At 62.1% G+C, this 13,848-nt stretch overlaps 1 protein-coding gene across 2 annotated transcripts in view; it reads right to left on the bottom strand.

Moving 5' to 3' along the window:
• CPSF1 (cleavage and polyadenylation specific factor 1) overlaps nt 1-13,848 on the bottom strand; it is a 15,426-nt gene extending 1,578 nt beyond the window's left edge. The window contains exons 1-29 of one of the 2 annotated variants that reach the window (XM_036830201.1): nt 13,534-13,848; nt 6,531-6,558; nt 6,296-6,438; nt 6,109-6,189; nt 5,872-6,023; nt 5,637-5,783; nt 5,334-5,473; nt 5,150-5,260; nt 4,972-5,065; nt 4,799-4,886; nt 4,606-4,728; nt 4,473-4,524; nt 4,295-4,389; nt 4,078-4,152; nt 3,916-3,996; nt 3,752-3,841; nt 3,427-3,537; nt 3,199-3,340; nt 2,935-3,113; nt 2,723-2,859; nt 2,467-2,641; nt 2,177-2,383; nt 2,018-2,107; nt 1,790-1,933; nt 1,554-1,706; nt 647-763; nt 463-553; nt 307-391; nt 80-221 (exon numbers count right to left, since the gene is read on the bottom strand). In XM_036830201.1, coding sequence (XP_036686096.1) covers nt 80-221; nt 307-391; nt 463-553; nt 647-763; nt 1,554-1,706; nt 1,790-1,933; nt 2,018-2,107; nt 2,177-2,383; nt 2,467-2,641; nt 2,723-2,859; nt 2,935-3,113; nt 3,199-3,340; nt 3,427-3,537; nt 3,752-3,841; nt 3,916-3,996; nt 4,078-4,152; nt 4,295-4,389; nt 4,473-4,524; nt 4,606-4,728; nt 4,799-4,886; nt 4,972-5,065; nt 5,150-5,260; nt 5,334-5,473; nt 5,637-5,783; nt 5,872-6,023; nt 6,109-6,189; nt 6,296-6,438; nt 6,531-6,558; nt 13,534-13,677 — 3,417 coding nt within the window. In that variant the 5' untranslated portion in view covers nt 13,678-13,848. The remainder of the gene's footprint in view (nt 1-79; nt 222-306; nt 392-462; nt 554-646; nt 764-1,553; nt 1,707-1,789; nt 1,934-2,017; nt 2,108-2,176; nt 2,384-2,466; nt 2,642-2,722; nt 2,860-2,934; nt 3,114-3,198; nt 3,341-3,426; nt 3,538-3,751; nt 3,842-3,915; nt 3,997-4,077; nt 4,153-4,294; nt 4,390-4,472; nt 4,525-4,605; nt 4,729-4,798; nt 4,887-4,971; nt 5,066-5,149; nt 5,261-5,333; nt 5,474-5,636; nt 5,784-5,871; nt 6,024-6,108; nt 6,190-6,295; nt 6,439-6,530; nt 6,559-13,533) is intronic. The other variant, XM_036830200.1, reaches the window with a different exon arrangement.

Here is a 13,848-nt window from a genome sequence, read left to right as displayed (position 1 = left end):
CTGTCAGGGGGGTGATTCACAGAGGATGCGTGCAGGCCACTGGGCACTGCCTGCCTCCCACCCCCTGCCGGCCACTTACCCGCCCTCGGCACGTGACCTCCTCCCCTTGCATGAGGCAGGTCCCAGCGGCTACATAGCCCTTGAGGCCCGACACGGTTTCCTCACTGCGCAGTGACACCGTCTTCATGCAGGTCACGTGCTCCCACTCCTCCAGCTCAATCCTGCACCAGCCCAGGTCAGGCCACCAGCCCAGGTCAGGCCACCAGCCCAGGCCAGCCACCAGCCCCGACCTGGGCCCAGCCTCACCTGGCGTTGGGGATGGCCTCCCAGCTGACCGGAGAGATGAGCTGGATGGAGAAGGCCTCCTGCTGAGGGTGGATGTAACGGTCATCTGCACGGACAAAGGGGTGACAGTCAGGGAGGGTGGCCCCGAGAACGGGCCCAGCCTGGGGCACCTCGCACCTCTCTCAATGGTCTCAAACTCCTTCTCCTCGCCCGTCATGCGCGGGATGCGGGTGCACGGCGTGTTGGTGCTGGTGGCAACAGCATACACCTGGGGGGGCGGGTGGAGGGTGTCACATGCCAGAGGCCGGGCCCCCAGGCCCCAAAGGTCCCTGGCGTGGTGGGGCGGGGGGCGGTGTCAGACCTTGGACTCCACATGGTAAGCCACATAGTGGGCCGTGCAGCGCAGCGGGATCTTCCTGACAGGCCACGGGGCATCGTAGGACAAGTAGGCAGGCAAGACACTGATCCTCAGCTCGCCCTGGGTGGGGCAGGGGGTTAGCGAGGGCTGGCACACCCCAAAGGCCAAGCCGATGAACCCAGGCCTCCAAGGGCTCCCTTGGGTCAGCCCTCAGCTCTGCTGGAATGGGTGGCGAGGGACCGCAGCGTCCAGGCAAGGCCTTGAAGAGACCATGGCCCACTGTCCTGTGCTTCATGGGCTTCCCATCCCTTCAGCCAAGCTCACCCAGGGCTGGGACACTGGCCACAGTTGTGGCCTGGGCCGGGACAAGGGAGGAGCCAGGCTCAGGGGGTGCTGGAGGCCGCAGGCAAAGGGTGGGCGGCACACACACAGGCCACGCCAGGGTCTGCACAAACAAGCACGGCTGCCCCGCCGGGGCCCTGAGCCGGTTTCCTCCGCCCACGGTTGTAAGCGCGCCAGCACCTACAGAGCACCTACCACGTCACCATCACTGAGTCCTCGGAGTGCTGACACCTTGGTGACAGGTGAGGAAACTCAGGTTCAGAGAGGGTGAGCATCTCACCCAGTCACACAGCTTCTAAGGGGCAGAGCTGGGGTCCAAGCCAGCAGAGCAGTGACTGGACCCTGGTTGCCCAGGCGGGTGCCCTTGTGGGCCACAGCCTCCAGTCCCAACTTCCCCAACTCGGCCTTGGCTCCCACCACCCTCTGGACACCCCCTGACTCTCCATTCCAGGGTGCCCCCATCCCGAGCCACTGAGGGCCTCTTTTCTGGGGCCCCAGCACCTGGTCCTGCTTGGGCAGCATCGGCGAGTGTCAGAGAGCCAGGCTGGGCCGCATGGGGCCTCCCTACCTGTCTGTTGAAGTACAGGAAGCCGCGGGGGCAGTTGACGTTGTGGAATGGGGCGAAGGAGTCAATGGGGCCATCGATGCCCATGGGGTGCAGCCGCAGGGCCCCCCGGCCAGTCACCAGGAGCCAGTGGGGCGAGGGGCCGCAGATGAACACCTGGGGGCAGGCAGCATGAGGAGGCTGCTGGGGCTGGAGCCCTGTCGGCCCCAGCCCAGGCTCCCTTGGAGCCGCCAGCCTACCCCAGAGTAGCCATAAATGTCCTCAAAGTAGCGGAACCGCGCCACACGGCCTCGGGCCCCAGCGCCCTCCTCAGCGCTGCCACCTTCTGCCTTCTTCTTGGACGGCTTTGGCTTCTTCTCTCGGAAGTTGATGCCGTGCGGGACCTGGGGGGGCACTGCTGCTGTGAGGTCCCGCCCCCGCCCCCGCCCCACACCCTCCCCACACCCAGCACGGCCCAGACACTGCACCTTCTTGAAGCGAACTTTGAGGTTCCCCTGCCCGAGCTGTGAGTCGTGGGGGAAGGCCTCATAAACGAGCAGCTCCTGGTCCACGTGCACCTGGGGGCATGTGGGGCGTCAGGGGGCGGGGGCTGTGCAGAGCCCAGGGGCGGGCAGGGCCACACTCACCAGCAAGTAGGGCCTGCGCTGGCGGCTCCCCAGCGCCACCAGCAGCACCTCCTTGACGAGGGGCAGCTCGCCCTGGCGCGTGGCCTCCTCCTTCCGGGCCTCGCCCTGGGTGGTGGGCTGACCAAAGGAGCTGTCCACCAGGACCCGCTGCCCCACAGGGAAGTTCTTCACCAGGAACACCAGCCGCCAGTCGGGGAGCTGGTAGATCTGCGGGGACAGCGGCAGTTAGCCGGGCGGGGCGGGGCACAAGCGGGGGACGGGGGCCACGCTGGACACGGGGCGCCACCCACCTCCATGGTTCCATTCTCCCGCACCAGCAGGCACCAGTGGGTGGGCTCAGCCCGGAAGGGGGTGGGGTCCCGGTCGGCGGGGGGCTGGCTGCTCCTGCGGGCCTCCTCCTTGCTGGGGCTGAAGAGGGAGCCCGAGTCCCCGTAAAGCATCTCCTCCTCGTCGTCCACCGTGGGGCTGGGGGCCAGCAGACACGTCAGTCACAGGCAGTCTGCCCCAGGGACCCGGTCCCAGCCTGCAGCCCAGCCCCGCACACACCTGGTCTCTGAGCCCTGGCACTCGGCCTCTGAGCTGCTGCGGCCGCCCATCTCGTCGCGGGCCCCGCCCAGGCGGCTCTCGGTGGTGAACATGCCGCTGACGTCCCGGTACACGCAGAGCGTAATCACCTTGGACTGCTGCGGGGATAGGGGGGCTCAGTGGGGGGGGCGGGGGGGGGTCAGCAGGCCCCAGGAACGGAGGAGGGAGCCTACGTGGTGCAGCGGGGGCTTGTGCAGCGCCAGGCGGTGGTGGCGGCCCCCATACGAGTCACTCTTGAGCAGGAACATGGTGATGTGGCCCTCAGCACTCATGATGACCACGTAGGGGTCGGCCACGGCGCACTGCACGATGGGGGAGCCCAGGTCCACGGGGATGAAGTGCAGCTGGTTCACTGCGGACACAGGCTGGTCAGCAAAGGACAGTTGGCACGCACTAGCCCTGGACCCCATCCCGCCTGCCCGCGTGGCCCGGCCCACCTCCTTCCAACAGGCGGATGCCGAGTGGCGACACTTGCACGATGTAGCGATTGTCCCCGATGTTGCCAGCAAAGACTGTGGGGCCCTGCGTGGCGAAGCCGCTGGTGTCCAGCTCCATGATCTCCTGCCCCGTCTGTAGGATCTGTGGGTGACGGTGGGTGACGGTGGGTGAGGTGCGCCCCCCACCAGCGGCCCCCCCGCCCCAGGCTGCCAGGCGGGCCCCATCACCATGGTGGAGTCTTCCCGGCTCAGGATAAGGAACCCGTGTCTCCGCCCATCGTCATCTGCTTCGGGGGCGCTGGGCTCCTGCTCCGCCCCCTCCCCCTTAGTGGTCTCCTCCTGTGAAGGCAGAAGGAGAGCAGGAATCCCACTGCCCAGCCCCAGGTGCTTGGAGCGCCGAGCCAGAGCAAGCCCGTGGCCAAGCCCGCCTGAGCTGCACGGCAGAGCCCGGTGCTGGGACCGGCGGCCTCCGGGCCACCCACACACGGGCCAGGTGGGCAGCAGCACTGCGCCCCCGCACCGCCCAGGCCTCGCCAACCTGGGGCGCACCTACCTGCTCCTTACGCACAGGAGCAATGACTGTCCACATGTCATAGCAGCCAGGAAGCTCAAAGGTGGTCACCACCTGGGGCCGGATGCTCTTCTGGAAGGACACGAGGGGTATCAGCAAGCGCACCCGGGCCCCGCCAGGAGGCGCCACCCCTGCCCCCCACACACCTGCAGCACCGACAGGGCCCCGTTCTTCCCGTAGCCGGAGCACACCACGATCTCCAGGTCTGGCTCGGGACTGTTCTGAAACTGCATGGGGGGCAGGGGGGTGAGGACGGCACCTCCCTGCTGTGCAACCTGCCCCCCGCCACCTCGCCCCCGACCGGGCACCTCTTCAGAGAGGAAGGCGGGCTCGCCCATGGCGGCGTTGGCACAGGGTCCGATGTTGAGGATGCTGTCACACACCTGCGGGCACAGCAGTGGTCATGCGGGCAGGCGGGCACGAGGGCAGGCGGGGAGGAGGGCAGGCGGGCAGGCGGGCACGAGGGCAGGCGGGGAGGAGGGCAGGAGGGCAGGCGGGCGGCGACCCCCCTACGCCCAGCCTCACCTCAAAGGAATAAGTGGCCAGCTGCGTGCCGGACTGGGCCTCGCTGCCGTACACCTCGATCTCGTCCACCTCGTCCTGCGGCGCTGACTTGCCCCCTACAGCATGCGGAAAGGCCACCTGAGCCCACCTGGCTGCCCAGTCCAGCCCCCGCCCTCGGCCCTCACCTGACGGCCCTCACCTGACCAGCCGGCTGTGGCGTCCACGCGCTTCTTCTTGGAGGGCGGCTCCTCCTGTGAGGCAGGTGGGGCGGTGAGCAGCCCCCCGAGGCCGCCCCGCACGGGAGGGCAGCGTCCCACAGGCCCCGCACCCACCTTGTCGGCAACCTCTCGGGCGGTGCCGGCCGGGGGCTCCTGCAGCTTTTCCGTGTACTTGAGGAGCAGGGAGTTGCCCAGGCGAGAGCCAAGGAACAGATATCCGGGCTCCATGGTGACCATCTGAAGGCAGGACGGGGGTGAGGGCGGGGCCCAGCCCGGACCCGGGGCCGCCCCCCGAGACCCCACTCACGCTCGTGGTGAGGACGCTGGCGGCGGCCTTGTCGAAGTGGAAGGCGCGGACGCTGCGCATGCCGTCCGTGATGAGCGTCAGCACGTAGCTGCCGGGAGGGGCACGCTGAGCTGGCGCGGGGGGACCACACCACCCGCCGGAGAGTTCGGGGCTCCCTGGAGGGGGAGACTCACATCTCGCCGCCCTTGAGGGAGATGACCATCTTGTCGTAGGAGATGAAGGCTGCCTGGGCACAGTCCAGGGTGATCCGCACGCCCTCCTGGGTGCCTGTGGTGGGGAGTCAGCCGGACCCAGCAGCCACCCGCCCCTCCCCCCGCCCCCGCCCCTCGGCCCCGTCACCCTGACACTCACGCAGGGGGAAGGCAGTGGTGCCGGTGGTGAGGCTGTTGAGGGCCACGCCGTAGGGGGGGACGCTCTGGTTCAGGTATAGCAGCGAGTTGACAGCAAAGACCACCACCCCGCCTGGAGGTGGACACGCTGGTGGGTGGGGCCCAGTGCCCTCCGTACCCACCCCCTCCAAGCAGCCCCACCTCACCTATGGGCTTGGGCACGGCAAGGGCCTGGGTGCAGTCAAAAGGCAGGCTGGTGAGGGACCAGATGACGGGGTGGACCTTCTGCGTGATGTTCAGCGAAATGGCCACGATGGAGCACGTGTCCTGCCGCACAGCCACCCGCCTAGGACCACGACAGCGGGTCGGCCAGGGGGCCAGTCACAGCACGTCAGTCCCCAGTCCCGCGCCACTGAGACTCGCCCGGCCCCTCCCTCCCTCCCTCCCCCGGGGCGGGCCTCTCTCCGGGTCAGGGCCACAGCCATGGCCACAGCAGCGCAGGGCCTCACCCAGGCCAGGTCTGGTTGGGCTCAAACAGGATGAGCAGGGTGGGCTCGTAGTAGCCGTGCAGGAACTGCAGGTCGACAATGTTGAGAAGCTTCTCGTCCAGGGCCCTCACGTCAATGATGTAGCTGGGCAGGAAGCTGGACCTCTGCCTGGGGGCAAAGGGCTTCAGCTGGGGAGGGGCACGGGGAGGGGAACCCGGGCTCGGCAGTGCCTCCCCTCCCCTGCCCGGGCACTCACCCCTCACCCACGAGCCCCTCGTGCTCCTCGGCCAGGCTCTCCCTGCGGAAGGGCAGGACCACCAGCCGCGTGCCGTAGATGAGCATGGCCGCGCAGCGCCCGTCGGGGTCCACGCGCACCCGCGGCGTGTGCACGTTCTGCACGAAGCCGTCCTGCGGGGGAGGGGCATCAGGCAGGCCCTGGCAGGGGACCCTACGGGGAGGCAGGGGGCGGGACAGGGGGCGGGGCTAGGCCTACCCGCAGCTCAGGCTCCTCAAAGTAGTGCAGAGACAGGGTCTTGAGGTCGTGGGTGCCCGGGTCGTATTCCACCACCGACAGCTGGGGGCGGCAGGTCAGCACTGGGCCCGCCCACCGCAGCCCCACCGCCCCGCCCCGCTCCCGCCTGCCCCTCCCCCGCCCCCCCACCCCCACTTCCCACTCCCACCTTGGCATCCTTGAAGCTCAGGAGCAGGGCATCCCTCTTGGCGCCCGCCAGCTGCACGCTGGCCATGGACATGACGTTGCCGAAGAAAGAGAAGGAAGCCACCAGCTCCAGCTTTTCCCGGTGCTCCCGGTGCGCCTTCCCCTCTGCGGAGAGCCAGTGGGTAGGGATCTGGGCCCCGTGCCCCGGCCGCCAACCCCCAGGTGCACGGCCAGGCAGCCACCCTGCGCTCACTCACCCGCGCTCCTGTCATTCTTGGTTGGCACCTGTAGGAGGGAGAAGGAGGGAGGGCAGTGAGGGGCGCACCTCATGGAGGGACAGGAGAAGACCACCCAAGGCCGGCCCTGCAGCCAGGAGTCCCACGGGGCTCACGACCAGACGCTGCTGGAGACGGCCGTGCCCACAGACTCACACTGGCATCTGGGGTCCCCAGCCCACCCCAGGGCTCCTCCTCAGGAAGCTCCCCACCCAGCTTCCCCAGCAGCCGTCCCGACACGGGACGCTCAGGGTCAAAGGATGGACAGCACTCTCTGTGCACCCCCAAACCACCCCAGACTCACCCTGGGCCCGGCCATGGCTGCCACCAGCTGCCAATGACACGTGATTGCTATGAAGAAGGAACCCCACCTCTGCTGACATGCCGGGCGCACCCCTGAGCCCGAACTGGGCGTGACGGTGACCCCAACACGGGGCTATGGCCCTCGCCCCATCTGTGTCCTACCGACTACCTTCCCCAGGGCAGGAGGGTGTCTGCAAGTGAGCCTGGCGACATTTGAAAGGATACTACACCACAACCAAGCTGCTATTCCAGGCATGCAAAGTCAGTTTACCACAAAAATGCCCATCGCTACAATCTACCAAAGTCTCAAAATTAAGGAGGAAAATCATGTATTGTTTTCAATGGATATGAAATACATTTAATAAAATTTAGACCCATTCATGATAGAAATTCTTACTAACCCAAGAATACAACTTCCTTAATCAAATAAAGGTCATCCACAGTAAATCTATAACAAGTGTCGCACGTGAACTACAATGTGAAAGTCGCCCTTCAGATGAGGACTAGGCCAGGACACCCTCTCCCCTCGCCAGACACAAGGTCAAGACACAGAGACCAACTGCAATTCTGTACAGACGCAAGACACAGAGTGAAAATGTAAATCCATTTTAAGAGACGTAGGGACATAATCAAATTGTCTAACACACCACTGGCGACACAGAAGGACGGAGGGAGGAAAAGGACAGAACCCATAACTGAAGAAATGACCAAAAATATCCCAACAAGAAGCATCGGCCTACAGATTCAAGGTCAGCCAGCAAGTCCCGAAGCAGGGTGAGTACAAAGAAGCACATCGCAGCTGAGAGGTCGGGAGCCAAAGACAAAGACAAGTATCATAAAAGCGGTCAGGGGCAAAAAGAGACAGCACCTTCATAAAAACTGATATTCAGGGACTTCCCTGGCGGTCCAGTGGTTAAGACCCCGCACTCCCAATGCAGGGGGCCCTGGTTCGATCCCTGGTCGGGGAACTAAGGTCCCACACGCATGCCACAACTAAGAAGCCCGCATGCCGCAACGAAGATCCCACGTGCCGCAAGTAAGACCCAGTGCAGCCAAAATAAATAAACAAATAAACAAATAATTTAAAAAACAAACTGATTCTCAACAGAAACTACAGAAGCCAGTGCTTTAAAGGGATGAAAGAAAGAAGTCAACCTAGAATTCTAAACCCAATGAAAATATCCCTCAAAAGGGAAGTTGAAATAAAAACATTTTCAGACAAACAAAAGTGGAACAAGTTCACTGACAGCAGAAACACTCTTCAAGGATTACTAATGGAAGGTCTTCAGGTTGAAGACCCCAGAGGATAAAAAAAGACTACAACCTACTGAATAGAATAAGAATCCATGAGCCTGTGGTGTTATAAAGAAAGGAATGAGTACGGGGAGAAAGGAAAGCCCACCAAGAAGGCAGCAGAGAGGGCGGGGTCAGGAGAAGCACCACCGTGCTGTCCCCATCACCACGAATGCTGACAGACACCATCGCTGCTGCTGAAACTGGAAGAGGAAGGTGTGAGCAGTAAGACGGCACTGATGGCCTCAAAGTCCCAACATCCCAGTGGGAAAGCTGACAGGCTGCTCACCCCACCAAGCCACCTACACCAGCACCCAGCGACTGCACCAAGGAGCACCACAGGACACGCTGGCCAGATGTGACCAGGCCTGAACTACACCAGCACCAGCGTCCTGGTTCAGACCACTGGCCCGTGGTTCTGCAGAGACTTTGGTACTGTCTGAGCGCACGCGACACGCTGACCTCCAGGAGCCAAGGGGTCCCTGCCTGCAACTTCTCCTCCAGGTCCAGGAAAAAGAGACAGACATACGGCACAATGTTCACCTTCGGGACTCTGGGTGAGCGTCCACAGGAAATCTTTGTGCTTTTGCAACTTTTCTGGGTCTGAAATTATGTGACACCGAAGTGCTAACAACAACAGTCATGTCCTGCAGAGCTTCTAACCGATGCAGGAGCAAAACCTGCAACAACAGGACAAAGCGCGGGGGTCAAGAGGATAAAGGGTTACAAGGACTCTGTGCTGTTTGGGGAAGCTCTGTGGAGCCAGATTGTAATAAACCACAGAGACCCGTTGTGGCCTCAAAGGTAGCTAATTAGAAAATAATGCGGGCTTCCCTGGTGGCGCAGTGGTTGGGAGTCCGCCAGCCAGTGCAGGGGACACAGGGTCAAGCCCTGGGCCGGGAAGATCCCACATGCCGCGGAGCAACCAAGCCCGTGCGCCACAACTACTGAGCCTGTGCTCTAGAGCCCACGAGCCACAACTACTGAGCCCGTGCGCCACAACTACTGAAGCCTGTGTGCCTAGAGCCCGTGCTCCGCAACGAGAGAAGCCACCACAATGAGAAGCCCGCACACCGCAACAAAGAGTAGCCCCCGCTCGCCACAACCACAGAAAGCACACGCGCAGCAACGAAGGCCCAACACGGCCAAAAATAAATAAATAAAATGTAAATTAATTTTTTTAGAAATTCTTAAAAATAAATAAAACTATACATTCTTGATTTTTGGCTCTTCCATGTAAATCTGAGAATCAAGATTATGAAATCTAACAAGAAATCTTATGGCAACTTCGAGAAAAAGGACACGATTTTTGGATTCATTTGGAGAGGGTATGGCATCTCTACAATATTGAGACTTCCCATCCATGGTACATTTTCTATTTACTTGAGACTATCCTTAATTTCAAGAAAGTGCTATTCACTTTCTTTCCTCCCGGAGGTCACAGCTGCCCGGCCCTGCAAAGCAGCAAGACCTGCCGCTCCCGCAGCTGCCGGGGGTCTGCTTCCACCAGGACTGAGGGACCAGGCACACGCCCCAGCCCCACCATCTGCTCCCCACTCTCTCCTTCCCTCCTGTCACCACGGCAGCCCCTGCACTTGCACTTGATTCCTTGGGGCAGGCTGAAGACAGCCTCCAGAGGGGGCTCACCACCCCCTCTTGAATCCGGGCTGGGGGTGGTGCTCTGAAGGACAGTCAGTGACAAAAGGGACGCTGCGCCCCCAGGGTCTGGCCCTGGCCACGACTGGCCGCTTCCCTCAACGTAAGAAGCTCAACTACCTCAAGGCCGCCTGCCACGAAAACCAAGCCAGCCACGTAGAGAGAAAGGGGAGAGACATGCCCTTCAAGTCACCCAGACAAGACCCAGACCTCACAGAGCAGAGGCCAGGCGTCCCCACGGTCCCTGCTGTGCCATCCAAGTTCCCGGCCGCCCACAGGTGTGTGCCACCCTGGTGACAGTGCCGTCTGAAGCTCCAGGGCAGGCTGTCCCGCAGCAGTGCCTAGGCTGATCCCCACCACGCTCACCCACCCGAGGACTCCACCCCAGCCCGCACTCCATCTCCGGCTGCCACACGCTCCACTCTCTGGTGTAAGAGTTGGCAAACTTTCCTATGAAGGGCCGGGGAGCAAGTATCTGACTCAGGCTTTGCAGCTGCATCTGGTCTGTCAAGGATCTTCTGTGGAATTGTTTACAGCCCTTCAGAGGCGTGCAAGCTCCCTTGGATCTTGGTGGGCTGAGAGTGGGCTGTGCCGGGGGCCCCGCACAGGCGGCTCCTTCCCTTCGGAGCAAAATGTGCCGTCTCACTCCCCTTAAAAAATCCTGCCCTTCCTACCAGTTCCTGCTCCATTTCTTCTCCTCCCTTTGCGCAAACCTCTCCCAGGGAGCTGTCTCGGTCCACTGGTACTGGCCCTCCTCCTGCACCAAGCTCTTGGCCTCACTGGCCCGCACCCCTGCCTGCCACCAGACTTCCTCATCGGGGTCACCAGGGGCCTCCAGGCCTCAGGACCCACCTGAGGCTCAGAAACATGGCACCCAGCATCAGGTCCCCAAACGCTGCCCTCCCTCGACCGCCAGAACACTCTCTGGCTTGGCTGCCACCTCCCTGGCCACGCGGCTCCCGACTCGTCCACGGCTTCTTCTCTTCTTCCTACCCCCTGATGCTGGGGCGCCCCAGGGGCCATCTCTGGGGTGATCGCAACCTGCTGCTACCGCATCTAAACACCACCCACAGGCTGCAGACCCCGCCTCCAGCTCCAGCCCCCAACCCCTCCTGGACATTGCCTCCGGCTGTGGAGTGAGCACCTCGAAGTGCCGGTGGTGGCCCCAGCAGCTCCCTGCACTGGGAGGTCCACGTGGCCCTGACCACTTCTAGATCAGGTTACAAAAGACAAGCAGCTTCCAACCCGGGGGGCTGAGTCGTCCTGGGGGGGGCTGTGTGTGGTGAGCAGCCCTGTGGAGAGGCCGCACGGTGAGGAACCGACGACTCGAAAGAAAGCAGAAACCACAACCCCAGTGGGTCCTTCAGAGGACGGCGACCCCAGCCGAAGTCTCACTGCAGCCTCAAGAGACCCTGTCGGGGCCACTCCCGGCTTCCCGACCCGAGATCCCGTGAGGCAGTGCCCGCTGTTTCACGCTGCTGAGCTTTGGGGCACCTTGTGATGCAGCAACAAGTAACTCCTACGATGTCCAAAATGAGCTCCTGACCCCAGTGCCCACGCCCTCCCCGCAGCCTTCTCCCTTCTCAGGTGCCGGCAACTCTGCACTGCAGGTGCTCAGACCGCAATTCCGACCCAGGCAAAGCCTCGACCCTGAAGAGCCTCGGCATCGCCCTGGGCTCCTCTCCCCTGCCCACCGCACATCCCCACATCCGTCCGTCCTGACCCAAGCGCCTCCTGCCACCTCTAGCACCCGCTGCTCCTCCACACAGCGGCCACAGCGACCCTGGGAGACACCGTCCGGTCAGCTCGCTCCTCTGCCCAAACCTTAATTCCCCATCTGCCTCAAGTCACAACTCAGTTCCCACAATGGCCCAGAAGGCTGCGGTGCCAATGCCCCAACCCCGGCCCGTCACCCCTCTGACCCTCTGCTCTCACCTGCTCACTCCTCCCTCCCTCTCCGCCGCTGGGCTGGTCCCGGAACACATGCCCCTACTGCCCTGGGACCTTCGGCTCTGCCTGGAAGCTCTTCTCCCCACACCATCCCCCTCACCCACTCAAATCTCACCTGCCCAAGGAGGGGAGCTTTAGACCACGCCTGGCTCCATCCCATCCTGTTGGTGGGCGCAGGCACTTTCGCCTCCAGCATGTGACGTGCTGGCAGCGTGTGGTCCGCCCCCCCAACCAGAACCAGAGCGCCACCACGGCGGCGGTGCTCTGAGGCAGCGCTCACCAACCCCTCCCAAGATGCTGTGAACCCATCTGTAAAACACGTAACAATGTAAAAACTTCCAGTCTGGGGCTTCCCAGGTGGCGCAGTGGTTGAGAGTCTGCCTGCCAATGCAGGGGACACGGGTTCGAGCCCTGGTCTGGGAAGATCCCACATGCCGCGGAGCAACTAGGCCCGTGAGCCACAACTACTGAGCCTGCGCGTCTGGAGCCTGTGCTCCGCAACGGGAGAGGCCGCGACAGTGAGAGGCCCGCGCACCGCGATGAAGAGTGGCCCCCGCTCGCCGCAACTGGAGAAAGCCCTCGCACAGAAACGAAGACCCAACACAGCCAAAAATTAAAACAAATAAATAAATTAAAAAAAAAAAAAAAAAAAAAAAAAAAAAAAAAAAACTTCCAGTCTGTCTCTGAAAGTTGACTGAAAACCAGTCTCAGATTTAGTAAGCAAAGGTCCTCCTGTTCAGTGCGGAACCATATATATTTATTTGCAAAATTTCTTTTTCAGTTTTGATTGAAATGTTGACAAAAGCCAAACACTGACCTCAAAACTGCTGTATCGCAAAAGCTTAAACTAAGATTTTTTAACGACACGTATTCAGTCCCAAAGCTCTCACATCCTTCTATATTTTGCTTGCTTTGTCACGTGTGAATTAGTACAGCAGTACACACGTTTAACACAAAACAAACACCCATGTCCTGAGGTAGGTGCCCAGGAAGGCGGCGTCCTCCTGGCTGCCCTCTGGCCCTGTCCACCTGCTGCACCGTGGACGACAACCCCTCCCACCCCACCTCCACTCTGCACCCCAGTACAACCCCTCACCCCCTCCCCACCCTCAGTTACTTCTGGCCTGCGCACAGGCCTTCCTTCTGCCTGGAACCTACCCCCTCCCCATCCTTGCGCCTGGCTCTTACTCCCGGCTCCTACTCCCCCTTCAAGAACAGATGAGAAGCCGCCTCTGGCAAGAAGTCCCCCTGGACCAAACCTCACACCTCCGGCAACCAAAGTATCTCTTCTACTGATGGGTTCATCACACTTTACCGACCTCCGACCCACACCTACACCCAGCCTTGTTCTCTTTGCCAGGAAAGTTCTTCCCCCAACAAACTCCTACTCTGCCTAAAGGAGGCTCCTCTGATCACTCATTCTCTCCTCCATTTCCTCAGCTGCCCCTTCTGAAGGCTGCAGTGTGTCTACAGGTGTGTCCGCACGTGTGCATTTGGTCAGCGGGTGTCCTCCTGCCCCAAGTTTTTGCAGGTTTTGTTCACTACTGCATCGCTACCACCTAGCACACAGCAGGTGTTCATGTAATTGCTAAAAAAACGAAAGAGCAAATGAGACGCGCAGGGCAGGCCTCCGAGCCCGCCAGGAGTGGGAAGAGGTCGAGGAACGCGGCAGCGAAGAGAACAGGCTCTGGACACAACCAACCACGGGGCCCGTCTGTCCTGCCTCTGTCTCTACCGGGCACCCCTCGCCGCGTGGCGCTGCGGCTGGAGCGGGCCTACCTACCTCGGCGTCGCGGTTGAGGCGGTACACGTAGAGCTGCGAGGTCCCGGCCACCACGAGGTTGCGCTCGCTGTTGTTAAAAAAGTTGCAATACATCGAGAACTCGAGGCCGGTGGGCGGATGCGCCTGTTTGTATACGGCGTACATGGCGCCGAGCCCGGGCTGCACAGGGCCGGAAGGCGACAGGATGAGCCGGGCCGCCGGCGCACGACCACAGGACCGCCCGCCCGCCGGCCGCCCACCTAGCAGTTGGAGCCGGGTGGCAGGGGACCCGTACGGCAGTGAACACAGCCCGGCAGGGCCCGGAAGCCGCGCGCC

Source organism: Balaenoptera musculus, chromosome 17 (genome assembly GCF_009873245.2).
Source record: "Balaenoptera musculus isolate JJ_BM4_2016_0621 chromosome 17, mBalMus1.pri.v3, whole genome shotgun sequence".
Classification (NCBI taxonomy): domain Eukaryota; kingdom Metazoa; phylum Chordata; class Mammalia; order Artiodactyla; family Balaenopteridae; genus Balaenoptera; species Balaenoptera musculus.
The sequence above is the reverse complement of the archived record's forward strand: the minus strand, read 5'-3'. Positions and strand labels throughout refer to the sequence as shown.